This window comes from Poecilia reticulata, linkage group LG17 (genome assembly GCF_000633615.1).
Source record: "Poecilia reticulata strain Guanapo linkage group LG17, Guppy_female_1.0+MT, whole genome shotgun sequence".
NCBI lineage: Eukaryota > Metazoa > Chordata > Actinopteri > Cyprinodontiformes > Poeciliidae > Poecilia > Poecilia reticulata.
In genome coordinates, this window is record NC_024347.1 from 3,413,927 (window position 1) to 3,433,891 (window position 19,965).

Sequence of the window (19,965 nt, forward strand, 5' to 3'; positions counted from 1 at the left end):
TATAAATAAATAAATACATCTTTGGCCCCAACCCCAAAAACCGGGACTCTGGGCTACTGCTCCTGTAAACCCCTTCTATAGCCTGATCCAGCTGGCAGAGACATTACCCAGAGAAAGACCAGAATCTGTGATTACATACCAGAATCGGTGATTACATTGATTTTTTTCTAATGAATGTAATCTATTGATTACATTCATTTTTGTCTCACTGAGTTGAGACTCAATACAAAATGACACACTTTTTCAGACTTTGATAATCGGAAAGATCATAGAAATACCTATAAAATACATTAAAATGTCTCACTACCCGACTATTTGAAAAAACCCTGAGGTATGAATACTGTCACAGGGCGCTGGACGTAGACGGCCCCTCCATGGGGGTTACGATGAAGAACATGTGTTGTCGAGGAGGGCTGGTGTAAATAAGAGCCGCTATCAGCGTAACTGCTGAGCTGGAACCAGCGGCAGGCATCCATCACGTTTCGCCACATTGACTGATGACAGAGCGGCGTAGTGGGGGAGATGGATGTGCATGTTTGGCGTGCTGGAGGAGTGGCTCCAGGCTGTTTATATGCGAGCGGATTCACCCTCACCTTCGCCGCAGTGTGTCTGTAGCACAACGCTGGTTCTGCATGGGGAGAGGGGCTGTGCAGGCATGTCGCTGGCATTAGGATGTATAATACATGCAGCGCAATGGATTGCAGAGAGATGAATAATTAACCACGTTCGTGGTATGTGGACCCCCCACGTACCCATGTTTATATGTAGTTAGACGGTAGATGGGAGGGTTTTTTTATGTTTGACCCCCTGCATTGTTTCAATTTTTATAACCCACTCTCAGCTGGTGGCAGCTGTCTGCTTTAATATGACGGGTGCTGCTTCTCCTGCACAGATGGTGCTTCTGTTTGTATAGCATCTTCTGTTCTCATCACACTGAGGGCAAAAAAAGGCTTTATTTTCTTATTATTCTTTTTCTTTTCTCCAAACCCTTCTGAGTAGCACATTGCATTCAGCAAAGAAGAAATAATAGACACCTTATCTCAAAATCTCATAGTGACGTTTTTTTTTGTAACTATGACAAAAGGTGTCTATTTTTTTGCTTTGGTAAATGCAACAAGCACAGCTCATATTTATTCAAGCCACAAGTACAGGTTGTGTTTCCTGTCGGCTTACATACACTGAAAAAAAAGCAGCTTTAACTTTAAAAAATGCATTAATTGCTCATGAGTAATTGAATAAAGTTAATCAAATTTACTTTTTGCGTTTAAAGTTAATAAATTAACTTGAATAAACTTAATTTGATTCCTTGTGTCTTATTTAAACAATTTTCTCTTTGTTTGGTGGAGGTTAATAAATGTAAATATTACCAAAAGGTTTATTTATTTTTGTAATTTAGTACAAAAAAGACACTCATATATTCATTCTGAACAGTGATATGACTTTCAGCTGATAAAAGCCTCAAATTTAGCCTCTCATATGTGAGAATTGTTTTTACTGTTGCAATACGGCATGTTTTTTTAATTCTAGATTATCACTGCCTGGAATCTTTAGATTATCAGCTAAATTAACCAATATAAGTACTTGAAATATGTTACTGTGTGTGTAATGGATAATTTCGTTTTTAATTGAATGAGCTTTTCGACAGCATTCTGAGTTTCTGAGATGCATCTCTATTTGTGAGTCGTTTTTCAAAAAACTAAATCGTGCTTCTCCAAATGTGAATATAAAAATCTTTAGATGATTTCAGTTTCAAATGGTGTTCAATGAGTGTAACATTCACTAACGTTTTCCGATTACCACTTTAGAAAACACGATCAAACATGAACAGAAAATGAAACCCCCAAAAACCTGGAGAATTACAACCAGATTCATATTCACTCAGTAAGCAATGAGAGCAACAAGTGTTTCTGGTATCTAGCCAATTAGTCCACACCAGATGTTCGCTGTGTTTAAACAGCCAGATGATGATGGTTTTAAAGTGGGAGCAGAAATTAGTATTTGTTTTGCTGCTCTAACAGCGTCCTCTTGGCTGACAGTGGGAGAAACATCTGGAAGAAACCAGCATAATAAATAGAACCGGACAAGATGGTCAGTTTAGTAGAGACTGGAAAGAAATGGGAGATTAAATTGGAAGATCACAAATGTTACATCACACAACAAAGAGCTCTTTAAAGCTGGTTACTGCCACTCAGTAAGGCTTTTGCTTTTCTCTTTTGAAGCAAAAGAGAAAGGTCCAGGCTTTTATTTCTTCCCATGTCTTTACATTTTGACTCCAGCTCTCCCTCTGTGCTTCACTGCTTCCATTTCTTTCTTCAGCTTGTTCGCTGCTTTGTGTGATCAATCGCTGAGTTCTGCCGCTTAGCCAGCCTATTACCCATACTTTAATGTGGTGTTTTGGGACCTTACCAGCGTTTTCCTATTGCAATCCAAGCCTGAACAGTCCAGTTGTTTCCTTAAGAGTTTTTTTTTTTTTTGCTAAAACAGTCTGTCAGCAGACCACAGGCGCACATAAGCCAGATCATTTCAAAGCTTTGCTATCTACGTTTTTTTTTTGGGGGGGGGGCGGGGTGGTTTTGGGAAATGAGCTGTGGAAAATCAATGTGAGGCTCATTGCCTTCTCTCCAGCAGCACAAACATACCCCGAGGCTCAGTGGAAGAGAAACATCATAATGAGATTTTACTAATGTGAAGGAGCCTCATGTGATCTCCAGAATTCGCTGCTCTTCCTCTCAGAGCTGACATTGCCCAGTGCGATGGCCGCAGTACATTTAACTTGAAATTCTGTTTTTAGCAACATGTTTGGTGAAGATGTTGCTTTCCTAAACCAGCTATGGACTGGAAAGCTTTCACAATGTGCTGCTTTGTAAGTCTTCCCTGTGTAAAGTATTAAATTTGGCTCCTTTTCGGTCCATATGTACGTTTAAAGGTAGCTTTTGCTACTCAGCAGTCATTTATTTTATCACCTGCACTGACTCTTAGGCATCGGCTCCAAAACATACATTTCCATGCCACGGCCTCCCAAACACCATTAGCCTCTGGCTGGGGACCCTCTTTGCAAACCCACAGACAATGCTATGAAATATGTAAAGACACACTCACTTATTCCTAACCTTTATTCACAAAACCTGTCTTATAATTTTAACTTATATTTCACAATTATGATTGAAAATCAGATTAGATTTTATGATTAAAAAAGGTTGTTAAAGATTAATGACTGAAAAAGATATTGGATTAAATTCTTTTTTTTCGTCTCATCTTCCTTCCAACTTTCTGAGGCCCCACTAAAACGTCCTAGTGGACTCCAAGGGGTCCCCGGCCCTCACTTTGAAAAACACTGCCTTAGTTGACGTTCACCCAGCAGGCAAATGCGACCCAAATCCGTTTTTCCTTCGGCAATTTTCGACCCATGTCTCACTTTTTCACTGTACTGCTGTTCTTTAGGCTAAAAGTCTTTCAACAAAAAGACGCTGTAATAATGCTTAAGTCTTTGGTGTGCAGTATTTCCTAAAAAGTGGTATTTTTTGACTGTCATAAGGAGTAAATGTGTGTCTTGATTATTTAGTTTATTTAGTTTATGTTGAGATGAATGTTGTTTCATTCAGCAGTCAGTGATATCTTGCATATTAAATAGACTTTTAACTTTTTAATAGTGGCTGCACAGTGGCACAGTTGGTAGAGCTGTTGCCTTGCAGCAAGAAGGCTCTGGGTTCGATTCCCGGCCTGGGGTCTTTCTGCATGGAGTTTGCATGTTCTCCCTGTGCATGCGTGGGTTCTCTCYGGGTACTCCGGTTTCCTCCCACAGTCCAAAAACATGACTGTCAGGTTAATTGGCCTCTCCAAATTTCCCCTATGTGTGAGTGTGTGTGTGGATGGTTGTTTGTCCTGTGTGTCTCTGTGTTGCCCTACGACAGACTGGCGACCTGTCCAGGGTGTACCCCGCCTCTCGCCCGAAACGTTAGCTGGAGATAGGCACCAGCAACCCTCCCGACCCCATTAAGGGACAAGGGTGCGAGAACATGGATGGACGATGCACATTGCAAATGAACATGCAACATATCCAGATATTGGCACCACTAATACAGATTTTCCTTTATTTTTCCTTTTTGCATTATCGTAATCTTCCCTACAGTAAACTATATTCTATAGCCAAATTTTTATGTGTGTTTATATATATATATATATATTTAAAGCCTTTACCTGCAGATTCTAGTTTTGGTCAATACTAATAAGAAGTATAATACGAGGATATATGAACCATCACGGAAAGTACTTCTTCTATCTTTTTGTCTTTAAGTGGTAATGAATTATTTGTATTGTAAGTGGCGGAGGAGAAGTCACACAGAATATTACTAGTAAAAAAGACAAATGACAGCATAGTGAGCATATTAAGCCTACAATATAGTAGGAACTAAAGTTAGAATCATTTCTAAAGAAGAAGTCTCTATGGAGACTTCTTTTTTGGGATAATGTAGAACCTTTCCTCAACCAGGGCATATTTCTTCAAAAATAAGCTGCCTGCTTTTCCAAATCCTGCTCATCCCAAAACAGCTCATGAGGTTAAAATGTAGCAACTTTACTGTAACACGTTCAGCCTTCCTGTTCCAGTCTGTGTTGCTCTCTCCCAGCCTGACTGAACCGCAGAGATGTAGTGTGACTGGCAGAAAATCCAGTTTCCTTTAAAAAAACTTCTTACAAATCTGTGCTTCTGATTTTGTTTTGAAACGCTGCACATTATTTAGAAATTAGCTGACCCTTTGTCTCCTTCCCACACTTAACAGATTCCAACTYGACCATTGTTTTTGTCGTGATCTTTTAGTTCTTAGGTATGGTTCTATCCCGCTGAAAAAAAAAACAAAAAAGGATCAGATTTTTGATTTTAAGCTGACTCTGATCTCAGTTATTCTCCAGAAAAATAATTTCTACAAATAGCAGCTACGAAGGATGCCACATACAAAATAATCCACCAAAAACATGTACTATTGTTTGCTAGTGTCATCAAAAAAAATGTCCATTAGCAAAAACACAGATTTCTATTTATCACATTCATATTAATTATAAAACTCGACATACTTCCACTGTTAGCTCCTGTGAATGTCAGCTGTACGGTAGGAAGACGGCACTAAAAAGCTCAGAGCTCGACGCTCTCCATTCCCATGATGCTCCGTGATTTAACCTTTACTCCCCGAACCGCCACCATCATTTTGGGTCGTCTTGTGCAGCTTTCCAGTCGGGTCATCGTTCTCCGTCTTCCTGGTCTGTTTCGCGTTGTGCCCAGATACAGAGGGAACAGGAAGGAAGGTAGTATGTGTCACCGTGAACCAAATACAAGACCTCATGCATTATGGATGTAGTCAGTCGTAGGGGGAAGATTCTTACATAAGAATCCGCTGCTTATATAATTAGACGCAAGGATGATGATTGGTGTGGGGGATTTTTGACTTGATGCATCTTAGTAGGTTTATGTAATTTTTTTTCTGTCTTATGTGAGTGTCTCAGAGTAGTACTGAGTAGTCTCTCAGTCTTCATGTGTGGTGTTTTTTTTGCAGCCGGTCTTGTGAAACGTGCCGATGGAGATAACGGGACTTCAAAGCCAGAGCTCTGCTAATGAGCGTAAAATGCTGCCACAGCCACAGAGGGTTACCCCTCCGTCTCTTCCCCTGGCCCTCTGTTTACGTTTAGGTGTTTTTCTTCTTCTCCTCCTTTTATTGGCCTTCTCTAAACGCCGTCTGCTTCCATATTTTTATTTTTATTTTTACCTCTCAAAGCCTCGCTTCTTATCTGAGAATCAAATTTCTTGGAGCAAATCAACTCCTCTGAGGGATAAATAAAGACCAGAAGGAGCTTATCACCCCATCTGCTAACATAGCATCAACTCTCTTCTGCCAGCTTTGCACATGAAATAGTCACATGAACTGCAAGCGATTGTTATGTAATCGGTATTCGTCATTCTTTTTCATTTCCTATCCTGAACCTGTGAGCTCAGCTTATTGTCGATAACAGAAAGAGAAAGATCGATCATTGCTGCTCAGCTTACTTTAACAAGGTTGCTGGGACTTGAAAACAAAAACTTTAGGCAATTTGTTGTTGAAATTCAACAACATTGTGCTGGGAAATAAGTAGATGTTGCTTTACTTTGACTAGTTTGGTTCCGTTTTGAAACAAGAACGGATGACGATCTAAGAAAAAGTCAATTTAAAACATGAATATAGTGATGAAAATAACTATTTAGTCCCCATCTGGCAAAGTAAAGTAAATTAAAGTTAAGCAAAGCAAAGTCTTTGTTGTCATTGTACATTTCACAAGCACAACCAAACTGGACCACAGTTCTCTCCTCATTGGAATTATGTCAGATATAATCAATAAATACCAAAAACAAAAATAAATAATAAACTTTCTGTCAAACAAATAAAAGTCTTTTATAATGTCTTCTTTCTAATAAAGAAGGAGAGGGAGAATATCAACCAAACATCAGTGAAAAAAATTACAGAGTCATTTCTTTCCACCGTTGGCGGTGATGAGGGACATCATGATGAGTTGATGACAACTGGCAATAAATTTTACAATCTTGTGGAGGAATTATGTCCCACACGTCTTGCCAGAGTCGCTTAAATTCAGCTACTTTAGAAGACTCTAGAGCACAGACGTTCTGTTTTAGGTCACTGCGTCACAATCCCATTTATGTCCAGACTACCGCCAGGCAACGACGGTTAGCCAATCTTTGCTCCGCTGGGCGACAAAAGTGTGTTTTTAGAGCCATTTTTCATTCTTATCATCTCAGCCATCAGTAGCATTTACATTCAAAGCTGCACCAAACTGCAGCAAACTGCTGAAACTTAATTACCGTCCCATTTCATTTTAGAGTTTAACTGTCCTCGGCAGCATATTGAAGGATGGATTCTCTGTCGGGGAATGCAGGGCGTATGGTGACAGTTTGACACGACTTAACTCTGGTACCATTTAAAAGTATTGCTAAGTATTGCTACATCCTTAGAAAACAGGATTCATTTGATAGTATAATTGCTTTGAATACATTGTTTCAGTGATAATATGGCCTATGTTTTAGACTGATCGGCAATCTAATTAATTTATAAAGATAGATGACCATTTGGCTGCTTCATTCACAAATAAGGCACGATTTCAGCACAGAACAAGAATAAAATTGTAGTTATTAATGCATTTTTACGTTAATGTACAAATGATGAAGCATCCTCGACATCACAAAAAACTCACTCTCTTGGCAGAGCGAGAAAAGTGGACAGAATCTCYGCATTTATCTGTGCAACATCTAAACAGCTGCAGCTCTGCTCAAAAGCTTATATACACTCATCACAGGCGTGGCTGCCTTTTATTTGGAGCACTTAAAAATGTAACCTGAACCTGTCAGTCTCAAAGGACTGAATATACTGCCCAAAACTGCAAGGGTTTCTTTCTTAAGAGGCGGTCATTAGCAAAAATACAGCAGCTACCACTTTACTTCTTACTTCTTATTTTAATTATAATTATCATTAGTTCAAAGAGTTTTATGTAAGAAGAAGTTTTCTAAATCGATGAAATCAGCTTTACTGGCTGAGATTAGCTGTTGCCCTGCATGAATTATAAGCATGAAAACTCACAATGCCAAGACAGTATAAAGTAAATGTGTGTATAACACACATTCAAGCATACAAATTGAAATAGAATATGGATATTTAAAACCATAGAAACAGACAATAATTGTCAGTACTACCAGGATTTACTGAGGTCACTTGGGCTAGGGTGCAGGCACAAACACAGCATGGTTAATTTGGGTATAATTTTCAAGTTTGATGGAGGGAATCTAGTTTCTCAAGAAAAGAGGTAAAGGTGTCCAAATTTTATAAATGTTTTTTGGATTGATACTCTAATGCAAAATTTGATCTTTTCTAGCTTCAGGAACAGGTTCAGATCTTTCAGCCATACAGGAGATTTGGTTCGTGGGCGTTATGGTTTCCACGCCAGTAAGATTCTTCTTGAAAACTCCAGCACATTTTTAAATTCACGTGTCGTACATATTCCCTCCCCTAGAGCTCCAAATATTGTCAAACCAGCTCTGGGTTTGATGCTTTCAAAATTGACAGAAATCGGCAGAGGCCTACCTGGACAAGCTGAATACCTTTTGGAGAAAAGTTTTTTTTTTTTTTTTTACTGACATGCTTGAGCTGAATGACGAGAAAAATGTTCAAAGGAGTCAAAGTGAGGCCTTAAAACCACTGTCAATCACAGCTGTGGCAAGAATATTGATTGGATGGAGAAATACCTCCAAACTCTTAAGCTTAACCTCAGTCAACAACAAAAGTTGGAACAAAGAATGGCCCAGCAGAACAATGATCACAAATATAAACCAAACTTGTTACTAAAAGCAAGACAAAACCTCAACATGGCCACTATCAGAGATGCTTATACGGATGAAGTGAGTTATACCTGTAGCTTCATTTAGATTGCAGCACATTCCAGTTTTGGGTCTAAATGTTGCTACCAGTATTTTATTTTGTTAATGTTCATTTATTTCTTTGCTGTTTTTAAATGTACATATAAAACTCAGAAGAGTATGTCAAATCTAGCATTTCCCCCCACCAATCTACTGGTAATCCTTAGTTAGGCTGAAGTAGAAGGAAAAATGTGTGTGAGTAAGAGAGTCACAGTCACCAAGGAGGTTTCATGCCCCATAAACATACACTATTCACTTTCTAATCTAACGCCTGCAGCTTAATGGCTGCCAATGAAAGACTGTTAACTCTATAGCAGCCGTCAGATCTTTACTGAGAGAGACCCCCCAGTTCAGCGCCGTGTGAAGAGCTGCAGGGACCGCCCAGCCAGATATTTGCAGCCCATCTCATAAGTTTTAAAATCCTACATAAGTTTAACCAGGGCAGGACGATATATTGACTTAATCTGTTAATCAAATTTTCTGTTTTTGAAGATTTAATTTTTGGGAAATGTGTGTTTTTTTTGTTTTTTTTATCACCAATCCACTGCTTGGGTTTCAGTAATTCAGAGTGATGTCGGCACACCCAGTACCTAACGTCTTGCTTTAAAATCATGTTTAATAGTTTGTATTTATTTGGACTTTGAATTCAGGTCAACTCCTAGAAGGGATGATTGAAATATAAACAAAAATATTTTCTGTCATTTGTAATTTAAAAAGAAAGGAGAAAGAAAAAAAACCCATCTATTTTAAATTGGAATGAAAAAATATCAGAGATTTTATTTTTAGGCTACATCGCCCAGCACTCGGTTTAACATTTCTTTTTTTTTTAAAGATTTTATTAGCTCCAGTGGTCTTTATGTGATAGGAAAATGGAAAATAGGAGAAGGGGGAAGACATGCAGGAAAGGTCGCCAGGCCAGGAATCAAACCTGTGTCAGCTGCATCGAGGACTAAGGCCTCGATGCCTTACTTCTTAGTCCTTAGTGTGCTATGAAGGGTTAGCACAACCCTTCATATGTGGGTTGTGCTAAAACCCACACGTGTGCTAAACATGTGCTAAACCCCTGCGCCACCACAGCATCCTCATTTTAATATTTCACTCATGACATGTTTTTSTGGCAACTCATTTCGTTGGAACATCTTTTAAAATCAGTTCAAAATTACAACCCAAAATGTGTAAAAACTAACAACATGACTAGGATAGGAAGCCCAGCATCTTGAGTCATTATCTTAAACCTGCACAAACTGGAATTACAAAAATAAATTTGCTTAATTGAAAAAACTCATGTTTTTGCACTAGAATGAGGTAGTTTTGGGGCTGCATCAAAATATGTGTATCTTGCAAAACTACAACAGAAACATTTTTCTGCATCACTCAAGTCACATGATCAACAACCGGCCGTTACTGCAGTCAGAAAACACGAAGAAAACAACAGGAACTGGAAGGATGGCGCCGTATTTTTTAACAACTTATCGCGTGAACACACTTWTTAAACTGATTTATAATACTGGAAACACTGCAATTGCAAAAATATGTTTTTTTCAACATTAGTGGAATATTGTCAAAGTTTTGTGCACATTTGTAATGAAAGCTCAGCTGGAGATACTCTGGACAGACCAAGGTCTTCTGTCCTCCGGTGTTTCAGTGCTCAGTAGACTCTCTGTGAAACAACAGCAGGCGGCTTCCTGTACCCTGGAGACGGAGTGATTGTAATGCTTTTAGGGTTTATTGCTTCCAGTGTATTTATAGATCTCCAAAGGGTGCCGCTCTCATTCTCTGCCTCTTTTTCTTTCTTGCTAGCCACCACCTATAGTGTCATGTTCACAACTTCATGTCCAATTGCTTGGTGAGGAATATTTTCAAAAACAGGCACGTCAGACTGCCAAGCACACATAAAGGTGTTCTATAATAAATGTAAAGATGGTTTATTTTTTCAATTACAGATTGCTTCTGGCCAAAGAAACAAGATATCTTACAATATTTATTACACTTCCAACATGAGAAACCCACTGGTGTGTTTTTTCAGGGCCCTGTAAAAATTTGTGGCCGTTTCTTGAGTAAGATTTAAAGTGCTATAATTTTACTTGAGCAGTAAGGACGGATGATCAAATCTGCTGTAAAGTTGAATTTTACCTTTGCAGCCATTAAACTCTATGGTGTTTAATCAAACAGGTTGCTCTAGCTAAAGCTACACTTTATCTGACTTTGATTTATCTGCTTTGATCATTTCTTCAAGTATTTCCAACATCTGACGTTGCACTTTTAGTTTGTCTCTGGAATACAGAATCTATATTTTTTGCTGTATGACAGCTGTACGTTGCTGTGGCGTCCATAACTCTCCTTTTGATGTGTTGGCTGTTTTCCTCTGCTTAAAAAGCTTTGACATAATTTACAACATAAGAAAAATATTACTGTAAAATTATTAATTATTATTATTGTTGGTGGTTATAGAGTCTTACAGCTGCTGGTAAGAAGGATCTGTGGTAACGCTTATTTGTGCACCTAGGATGATTGTCACCGAAGAAGCTCTACTTTATGATAGGTTTCTCTAGTCACTTCCTCTCAGCTGTTTGAAAACAATTTGAAGAAAATAATACAATGTTCTTTTGAGGTTATTCTTTTGGAATTTAGCAAATAGAAATAATTTTGGCAAACCAACTGACCTAAAATAGGAAAACTTTAGTTTAACTTAAAACAGTGAGAAAATAAAGGTTACTTTTCCTTTTTTCTTTTTTTATGATGTATGTAGACATCTGGTTCAAATGTAGTAATTAAGTGAAGATCATAAGATCATGACCTTCCTAAAATGATGACCTAAATGATTTTCTTCCCAAAAGTTTTTTTTGGGATTTTGGGGAAAAAGCAAAACAAAGCAAAAAAAAAAAAAAAAAAAAAAAAGCAAAAAACCCCCCCACTATTCTTAGTGGCAAAGATGATTCAGGCAAAAAAAAAAAAAAATCACTTTTGGTAAAACTGACTTTGGCCACTATTTTAGAAAGGTGACAATATGTTTGGAATCCATAAAATTGCATTGTTTTCAACTTGTATTGCTAATAGAACTGATATTAATCACCACAAAGAACACTATTTTAGCATTTCCCCCCGAAAACCCGCTACGTCTGGTGGTAGTGAGTGCTAGGGCAGTTCACCAGCGGCTACAAGCTGCAAAAATTTGGAGGTGCATGAGCAGGTATCATAATTTGGAAATAACAACCCGTGAGGCTAAAAACCCTATCTAAAGTATACAAATGACGCTCATCCTGGTGGGGTGGTAAGTAAAGTCTGGTGGCCCGCCAGGCTTATAATACACCGAAATCCTGCTATTTCTTTGGTTTGGTGTCATTCCCAGCTCCACGTTGCCACTTCAGACGTAAATAAGTGGCCACTTGGTCTGGGTTCAGGTCTGAAGTTGTGTCCATTGCTGGTTTGAAAGTTTGTGATTCTCTTGTCATCTTTTTTATTATGTGTTGTGTTTTTTTAACCACCATGCAAAGACAAAGTCAAATTCTCACCTGCATTTATAGACAATAGAGATTATTTATTATTATTATTATTATTATTATTATTATTATTATTATTATTATTATTATTATTATTATTATTATTATTATTATTATTATTATTATTGTTATTTGCTTCAGTTTATTCTGAGAGATATTCAAACTTTCTCCACTGCAGTTCCTTCTGAGTACTTGTTGTTCATAGCAACCACCCTACCTTTTCACTGCTACCGCCACAACAAAATTGGCTGAGGTGAGTTTGGTGGAGTAGATGACAGGTGGTGACATTAGGCTGTAACGGCCAAGGTCAACCTGCAAACAGCCCAGGTCATTTTATGCAGCAGAGATGCAGGAGGATGATTCATCAGGCCATGTTTCTACAAAGGAAAATATAGCTCCTTCTCTTTAGCAATAATTTGTGTGGTCCTTATGGAGCTGTTGAGATTCTCAACTTGAGAATAAATAATTTTGTGTTTCCCTTCTATCTCTGTTAGCTAGTTGCTACGCTAAAGCTAAAAGAAATAACATGTTAGGAAACACCCTCAAAGATAAGATTGCAGGATACTAGGAGAAAGGGAACGCTCCCTTTGGGGTGTAACTTAGGAAGAAGCTGACAAAGGGGATCACAACCCCTTCTTGGGGGCCATTTTGTCTTGCTACCTCTTAAAGGTAGCATGTGAAATGGACCGGCTGAATTTTGGTATTAATAAATGGAATTCATGAATTSAACTCACTGACTCTTCTGTAAGCTCAAACAACAAGAACTCAGCATGGAGAACGATTAATTCTCCACACAGCCCAGAGACTTTGTAATATACAAAAAAGTCTGTCTTCTCACTTGGACTTTGAGAGATCTTCAGTGGCTGACTGTTTTCTCTTATAAATAATGGAAGTGAACAGGAGAAGTACTTGTTCAGATTTAAGTAAACAGGTCATCATGAAAAGCTCAGCTTTCATTTCTGAAATATAGAGTTTCCTTTATGGGGGAAAAAAATCAACCTGATTGCTTTTATATTGTACAAATATATCAAGTATTTTAGCTTTTTCTGAATGCCCTGAACTCTGTCAAACTAGGTGATTGCAGCAAATGTAACCCTAACCATTCTCTGAAATGAAAATGCTCCTCTCACCTTGAACCTGCTGTAATCCATCAACCTGAGATGTGTCGAACAACTGTTTCATTGCCCTTTCATACTTGCTAAGAAAAAAAAAACAGTCTGGCCTTGGTACTGCTTAATTCCTGCCCTTTACAAGTGCCTCTTTGTGGGTTGCTACATGGTTAATTGGGTTTTCTGCTGGAAAGACGACAGTGGAGGAACCACACTTGAGCCGACAGTGGAGAGCCAAAGGTTGAATTAATCTGAGTGAAAGCGCACTTCTTAAAGTGTGACGTTCGTGCTTTCTGTATTTCATTTGTATTTGTGTTTGGAAAACCAATTTCAGATATCTGTGTTTGTAGCAAGTAGTTTGAGTGCAAAAAAAAAGAAAGAAGGAGAGAAAAAAAGTGATAGTGTTTCCTTGGAAGCATGGGGCGCAATAAAGTCTTAAAATAAACCTCGTATATCATTTTTTGCCCACCCCAGAATCCCTGGGCATATCTTATTAATGAGTCCTCTCTTTCTTTGAAGTAAGCGGAAGATGATGTTCATAATAAATTCTGGTGTGCTTCTCTGAGTCGTCCTCAGATACGTTCTCAATTAGAAAATATGTTTATTTTTGAAGTGATTTTTAGAATAGCACTGAAGACAATCTTTTAGTTTCAGTATCACTTATCAGACGGAGTCCTGTGCTAGTGTTGCTCCAACAACACTCGCTTTGAAGTCGAAGGAAATTGGAAATTTCACTCAGAGGCTAACATACAGTTTGAATTCAGCTGAATTGCTGAAACTTTGTTGTAAGCTAAAGATGCCATGTGTTTTGCACCCAAGGTTTCTTCTTGTAGCTTTCATTCAGCTCTTTCTCCCAGTTACCTCAAACATCTCGGTGAGATTAAGATCTGCACTTTCACTCAGACTTTGTCTTTCTTAATTCTCATCCATCTCTTTTAAATCTTGTAAAGTCCTTGATGAATTTACTGGTACGTTTTTGGGTTGCTGTCACGTTGCAGGATCCTGCTCTCCTTCAGATTAGATTTTTTTGAGGTGATTTTACATTTTTCCTAAAATGCACCCACATTCAGTAGAATCCTGCTGCAGCAAATCATCTCCATACCATGCCACTCCCACCTCCGTGCTTCAATCCCAGTCTAAGATTATTTTCCCGAACTGCTTTATGTGGTTTCTGCAACACACGTCTTCTTCATGCCTAAATAATAAAATTTTAGAATCAAATTTTTAAAGAACATTTTCACAGAATTTCTATTTGTTTTACTATTTCTTCAAAATCCACATGTCACAACATATAGACATTTTAGGGTGTCCTTTTTTTCACAACTGTTTATGACAACATCACCTTTTTGGCAACTTGATACATGACATTTAGTTTGTCTCTCACCATCACTGAATCCATCGTCACTTTCACCCAGCTTGAAGATTTACCCTTTTGACACCGTTTACCCGCTGACAATGTGAAAATATTACTAATATGCTAACGAGAAGATAAAAAAAGTTTTTTCATATATATACACACACAACACTAAGACATGGCGTCAGGTTCTGATTGGATTGTTTTAATTGCTCATCTTTCCGCAGATTACCCGTCTCATATCATAGTGTCACAACAGGGTGACAGTTTTAACAAATACGTCAAAAACAGATTTTTGTCAAATGAAATGCACCATTTAAGAACATTCATTGAAAAATGCTTAATAAATTATTCAGTCATGGTACTTTGTCATGCAGGCCCCCTGTTTTTTTCTGTACTGTGTGCAAATGTGTTGATGTTTACGATCCAGATGGTCAGCGAGCTTGTGCAGCTCCCCCGGTTGTCGACTCAAGCCGGAATTTTTACTGCCGCACTAAAAATCTGCAAACAACCCCTAATTCCTAATTTAGATATTAATTAGTTTCCCGGTTCCTTGGCAAAGCCCAGTGATTTCCCCTGATGTCGGGCATGTTTGCAAGCGGGGCGTCTGCAGCATTTGCTCTGCAGAGGAGAGTGTAGAAGATGTAGGAGAATCAATAACATGCCTGAAACAAGCTCTCATTACTGAGACTAAACACTGCAGTGGGAAAAAAGATCACAATCATCAGCGTGGACGGGGCTTTGATTATTCAGTGTTATGTGCGATATGTGGCGCCCTTTGTTGTCAAGTGTAGATTTTTCACTTCATTGAGAAGAGAGAACGCTTGCAGCCTGCATTGTATGGGTAGATTCCCACTGTTTTTGCTTTTTTTTGTAACAAAATAATGAATTATGGCATTAAACACATTTTCATATTAGACAAAACTTAACGGAGAAAATCCAAAAATCTGCTTTTAAACAGTTATTTCATTTGCTAAAGGAAAACAGTTATCCAAACCAACATGGTCTTTGAGAAAAAAAAACATTTTTCTTCATTATTCAATCATAAATCAACTGTAATTAGGCAAATTTTTGGTCCAGTTTCACCTCTGACCTTTGGAAGAGGAATAGGGCCACTGAAAAAATTTAAATGTGACTTTTGATCTCATAAGATTAAACTGAGAATTGTGAGAAAAAAGTATTTTTTTTTCAGTGACCCTAATCCTCTTCCATACTGATTTGTAAATTTAACAACAAAAAATAAACCTTTCTAAAATCATAAAGCCACCTAAATTATCTTAAAAAGTAACATTTTATGTCCCGGATCTAAGAATAGAGCAGAAGAAATATCATTGACTAATATCTTTATTATTATCTGTTGTTATTGTCATGTGTTAGGTGACAAAGTTATTCCTAATCCATTCAGACTCATTGAATCACAATGAGACAATTTTCAAACCTTTCTAACACTTGAAGTTGCCAAGTTTCTTCTTCCCTCCACTATACGTAGCATCCAGACCCAAGAACGACGCTGTTAGTGAGCGATGACAAAAATAATCCACACTCTGATATTTCACTGGACTACCTTCAGATTTAGTTATGTCGTCCATCCACCCTGTAACCATTACGTTAACCTTATGCTCTGTCCAGAGTTGCCTTTGTTTTACATCTACATGTTGTAGAGATGATGGGACAGTCATACCGCTACGGACCGACTCTCTCCAGTAATTTTTATGGGGTTAAGGATCGGGCTGTGGTGGATAATCCATGTGTGAAAGTCACGTCCAAAGCTCCTTGACCGCTCCTGCACAATTTAAGCTCGATGACTCCTTGCATTAACATCTGCAGATATGCCTGTAGATGTCAGCGAGGAAGACGTTCACTGATGGAGTTGAATTTTATCCAAGTAGTCAGCTGATGCTTCGAGGTCATAATGTTGCAGAAGAGCTGACCAACCCCTGATCACAACCATGCTTAATTTGTCATTTTAAATGACAACCAATAGAAAACCGCACAAACATCAAACAATATGATATGTTGTAAGGCTGCAGATATTTTAACAAGCAATTAATTTATTGATTATTCTGATGATTATCAGATAAAAATGATTGCCTAAAATGCAATAACAGTATTTTCTTGGTGAGTTTGAACCAAATGAAGCTAAATCTGTGACTTGAGGAGTTTTGGCTGAAAAATATTTACAAATGCATCTTAAATTCAGACTACATATGTATTTTGTACAGTTTTGACTGCTTTGACGTGTTGTGTTTTTTTCCAGCAAATGATCTTTTTTGACTCTGTATACTACAAATAAATGATAAATCAATTACTAAGTTAGTTAACAATTATTTTTAATAATCAATTCATGACGATTAATCCGATTAATTGTTTTAACCCTTGTTTTGTTTAGCACTTCTACTTATTGCTTTTATGAAGACTGGTTGCTGTATACATTTTCTGTATTTAATCTGGACTGTACTTGGATAACTATGTTCCTCCATTGTGGAAAAGCACATTAAAGAAGGCGCTGATCTTTAAATCAGGAACACTTAGACGCTGAGTGGATTCGTTCTTCTCCTCTCTCCGGCGGCATATAGAGGACTGGCTCAGTCAGAGAGGTAAATCGCTTGTTTCTCGCATCCAAACTTGCTCAAGGCCGAGATGAGAGCACACAGTCATCCAAACAGCAGACATGCAGCAAACCAGCATTCTGCTTGAGGCTGCTGCACAGAGGCAGCACTACTGCATAAAGGGCACGGATTGCCAACCTTCTTATCAGAACGCCAGATCAGTAACCATCGCCCCAGACTAACCCTCATCCCTGCTCCCTCCCTTTCTCATGATCTCCAAACACAGCCATGCTCATTTTGATCCGCTGCGTTTCTCTCTCTGTCTTTGTTCTTGCAGTGCACTCCTGTTGGCGGCCATGGATTTGTGCTGGACAAGTACAAGTGCCAGTGCAGGAAAGGATTTTACCATCCGAGCCGAGTGGCGCTCAATGGCTTTAAAAGTAGGTTACAGTTCTCATTGTATTATAAAAATAAAGAATAATTATAATAATAATAATAAAAAACTGCTTTGTGCAATTTGCCAGATCAAAAGACTGAGTGTAACTCACAGAATAGAAACACAACCCTCCTTTATAGCTGACAGGTATACCCTTTATCTGATGTTCTTTTCAAAGCTTAAAGTGTGTGCTCGGCTTCTACAGCTGGAAAACCTCAAAGTCCTAAAAGGATTGTGACTTTGGTTTCTTTGGTATTGTACTACGAGTTGGTCTGGACTCTCAAAGGGGAATAAGTGACTTTTAACTCAAACCTCGTCCACCATATTCCCTGTTACAACCACAACCTTCATGTCCTTAATTTTGTCAGTACAATGATTCTTGACTCTATTTTGTGGCGCTGAATTTTATGTATATTTATATATCAAATGTTTAATTAGAATTTTATTTATTTAAAAAAATAGAAAACCTAATGTCCTTTTACTCCCACTTGACAGTCATGAGTTATTTGTGATCTACAGCATTTAATTCCATAGAAAATCTTATAACTTTGTGTGTTTTAATGTGACTAAATGTGGAAAAAATCTATCTCAGTGGGTTAAAATTTTGTTCCCTGTCACTGTCTGACGTTAAGTCAAACTAAACCTTTCCTGTTTTACTTTGACTACAACTTACAAAATCTATTGCTAAAAAATGAGAGACAATTAGATTAAAATGATAACTTTATGGTGACCACCCCAAATTATTGTAACTTCCTGGCTGTTTGTATTTTTCATATAATTGTTTTTTTTTAGAATGTTGGGTTTTCTGCCGTATCAAAATTGGTTTATTTTCCAAAATGGCAATGGAAACAATTTTTTTGCATCACACAGTCACATGATCAGCAGCCAAATGTTGTCAATGGCGGAAAGATGACAGGAAGTGGTAGGAGGATTATGATGGCGCTTGTTTTTTAATTACTTATGGCGTGAACAAACTTATTTACGTGTGATTTTAATTGCGTTTTTTAATCAAATGCAAAAGTGTGTGTACTTTGTTTTTTACATCTGAGGAATGTTAAAGTTTTGTGCACATTTATAGTGAAAAAGCTGCTTTTGAGGCGTTGCCTTAACACTAGACGTAACCTCAGTTTGATTCAAATGTTGCTAATTAACCTATCATAAACTTACTATGTTATCTTGGTGTTCTGAGGATTTGGAAATAATGAAAAAGAAAATTATTACATTTGACTACCTTCTGAAGCAGAAGTGATAAAATGTTGACCCAGTAAATTTCTGAGCATCATAACATTTAGCAAATAGAGGTAATGAAACCTCAAACAGGAAAAGTTTAATTTAATATTGGATACTGAGAGAAAACAAAACACTGTGTAAGACCAATGACGCAAAAAGTGGGTACGCAGCGCATGCAACGCATAGGGGCGCAGCACCAGAGGGGGCGTCAAAACCCCGTCTGGAGGGGGCGACGCGCCGATGATGTTTTTCCTTACACTTCAGCGCGCCTTTCGCTCCTTCACTTCGTGCACATAACCAGGTAAATGTAGCGAGTTACGATACATGAAGGGTAAAACTCTTCACGTATCGTCGTCTCAGGGGGGAGGATAGAACGAGCGTATGCTTTCTACGCTCCTTCAACCTGACGCACCTTCCTTTGGGGGGGAGAGGGGGCATTTATGTTTTCGCATCCACCTGAATAATGTGTAGTTGCGCCCCTGTGTAAGACTGTGTGTAAATATCTGGTTTTACTTGTGTTTGTTTTATACACCTGACTGCCCATCTGTGCTGTAGTGGGTCAAAAAGTCGCCTTGCCAATGTGAAAATTTTTGCTACTAGTGGGAAAATCCACAAGTAAATTTTTATTTAAACATTTGCAATAATTTAAGTCTTTTTATATGCTGTATGTTAATATCTGATTTCAGCTGCGCACACACACACTGCACTGTGAAAACTAATCAAATTTGTCCTGAATTATGCTTTGCATTCTAACATCTTCATTCTAACAAGCTGACTGAGAGCGAGGCCGTGCGGTCGGGCAGAAAGGTTGGCCCTGGCCGTTCTGATTGGTTCACACTCCTGACTCCAACATGCAGCGGCGATGGGAGGTTAATATGCTAAGCCGAAGTTTATTATAATGCCTCTTGATGAGGCGAGTAGTCAAGAGACTCCTTGTGGGAAGACAGTCGTTTTCCAAACCCCCATGCAGGCCGTCTATTTGGTCACAGCTGATAGCAACGTTGATTTTCCTGCCTGAAACCTGAGTTTTATTCTTTGCAAAAGAAAAAAAGTAGATCAAAGTGGGAACAGGTTTTATGTTGTTCCCTGGCAACAAGCTGAAAGAAACGCGGTGTGCCTATGGATAACCTTCCCTCAGTCTTTCTTTGCAATGTCCTGAAAGTTAGAGTTCATTTAAAGGGATAGTATTATTTAAGATCGACTTATTTTAGCTTTACATCATGTTGTAATGTTATTCTCTCATCAAAAACATACCTGGAGTCTTGCCTTGATTCTTTCATGCATGTTTTAGAAAMCCTTTAATCTCCATGGCAACCATTCAGCTGTGCAAAACGTGTGTGT

General features: G+C 38.2%; 1 protein-coding gene across 1 annotated transcript in view; it reads left to right on the forward strand.

Annotated features, from left to right (window-relative positions):
- The window catches only part of gpr158b (G protein-coupled receptor 158b), an 80,730-nt gene that overhangs the window by 14,043 nt on the left and 46,722 nt on the right, over positions 1-19,965 (forward strand). Inside the window, exon 3 of the mRNA XM_008433114.2 lies at positions 17,296-17,398. Coding sequence (XP_008431336.1) covers positions 17,296-17,398 — 103 coding nt within the window. The remainder of the gene's footprint in view (positions 1-17,295; positions 17,399-19,965) is intronic.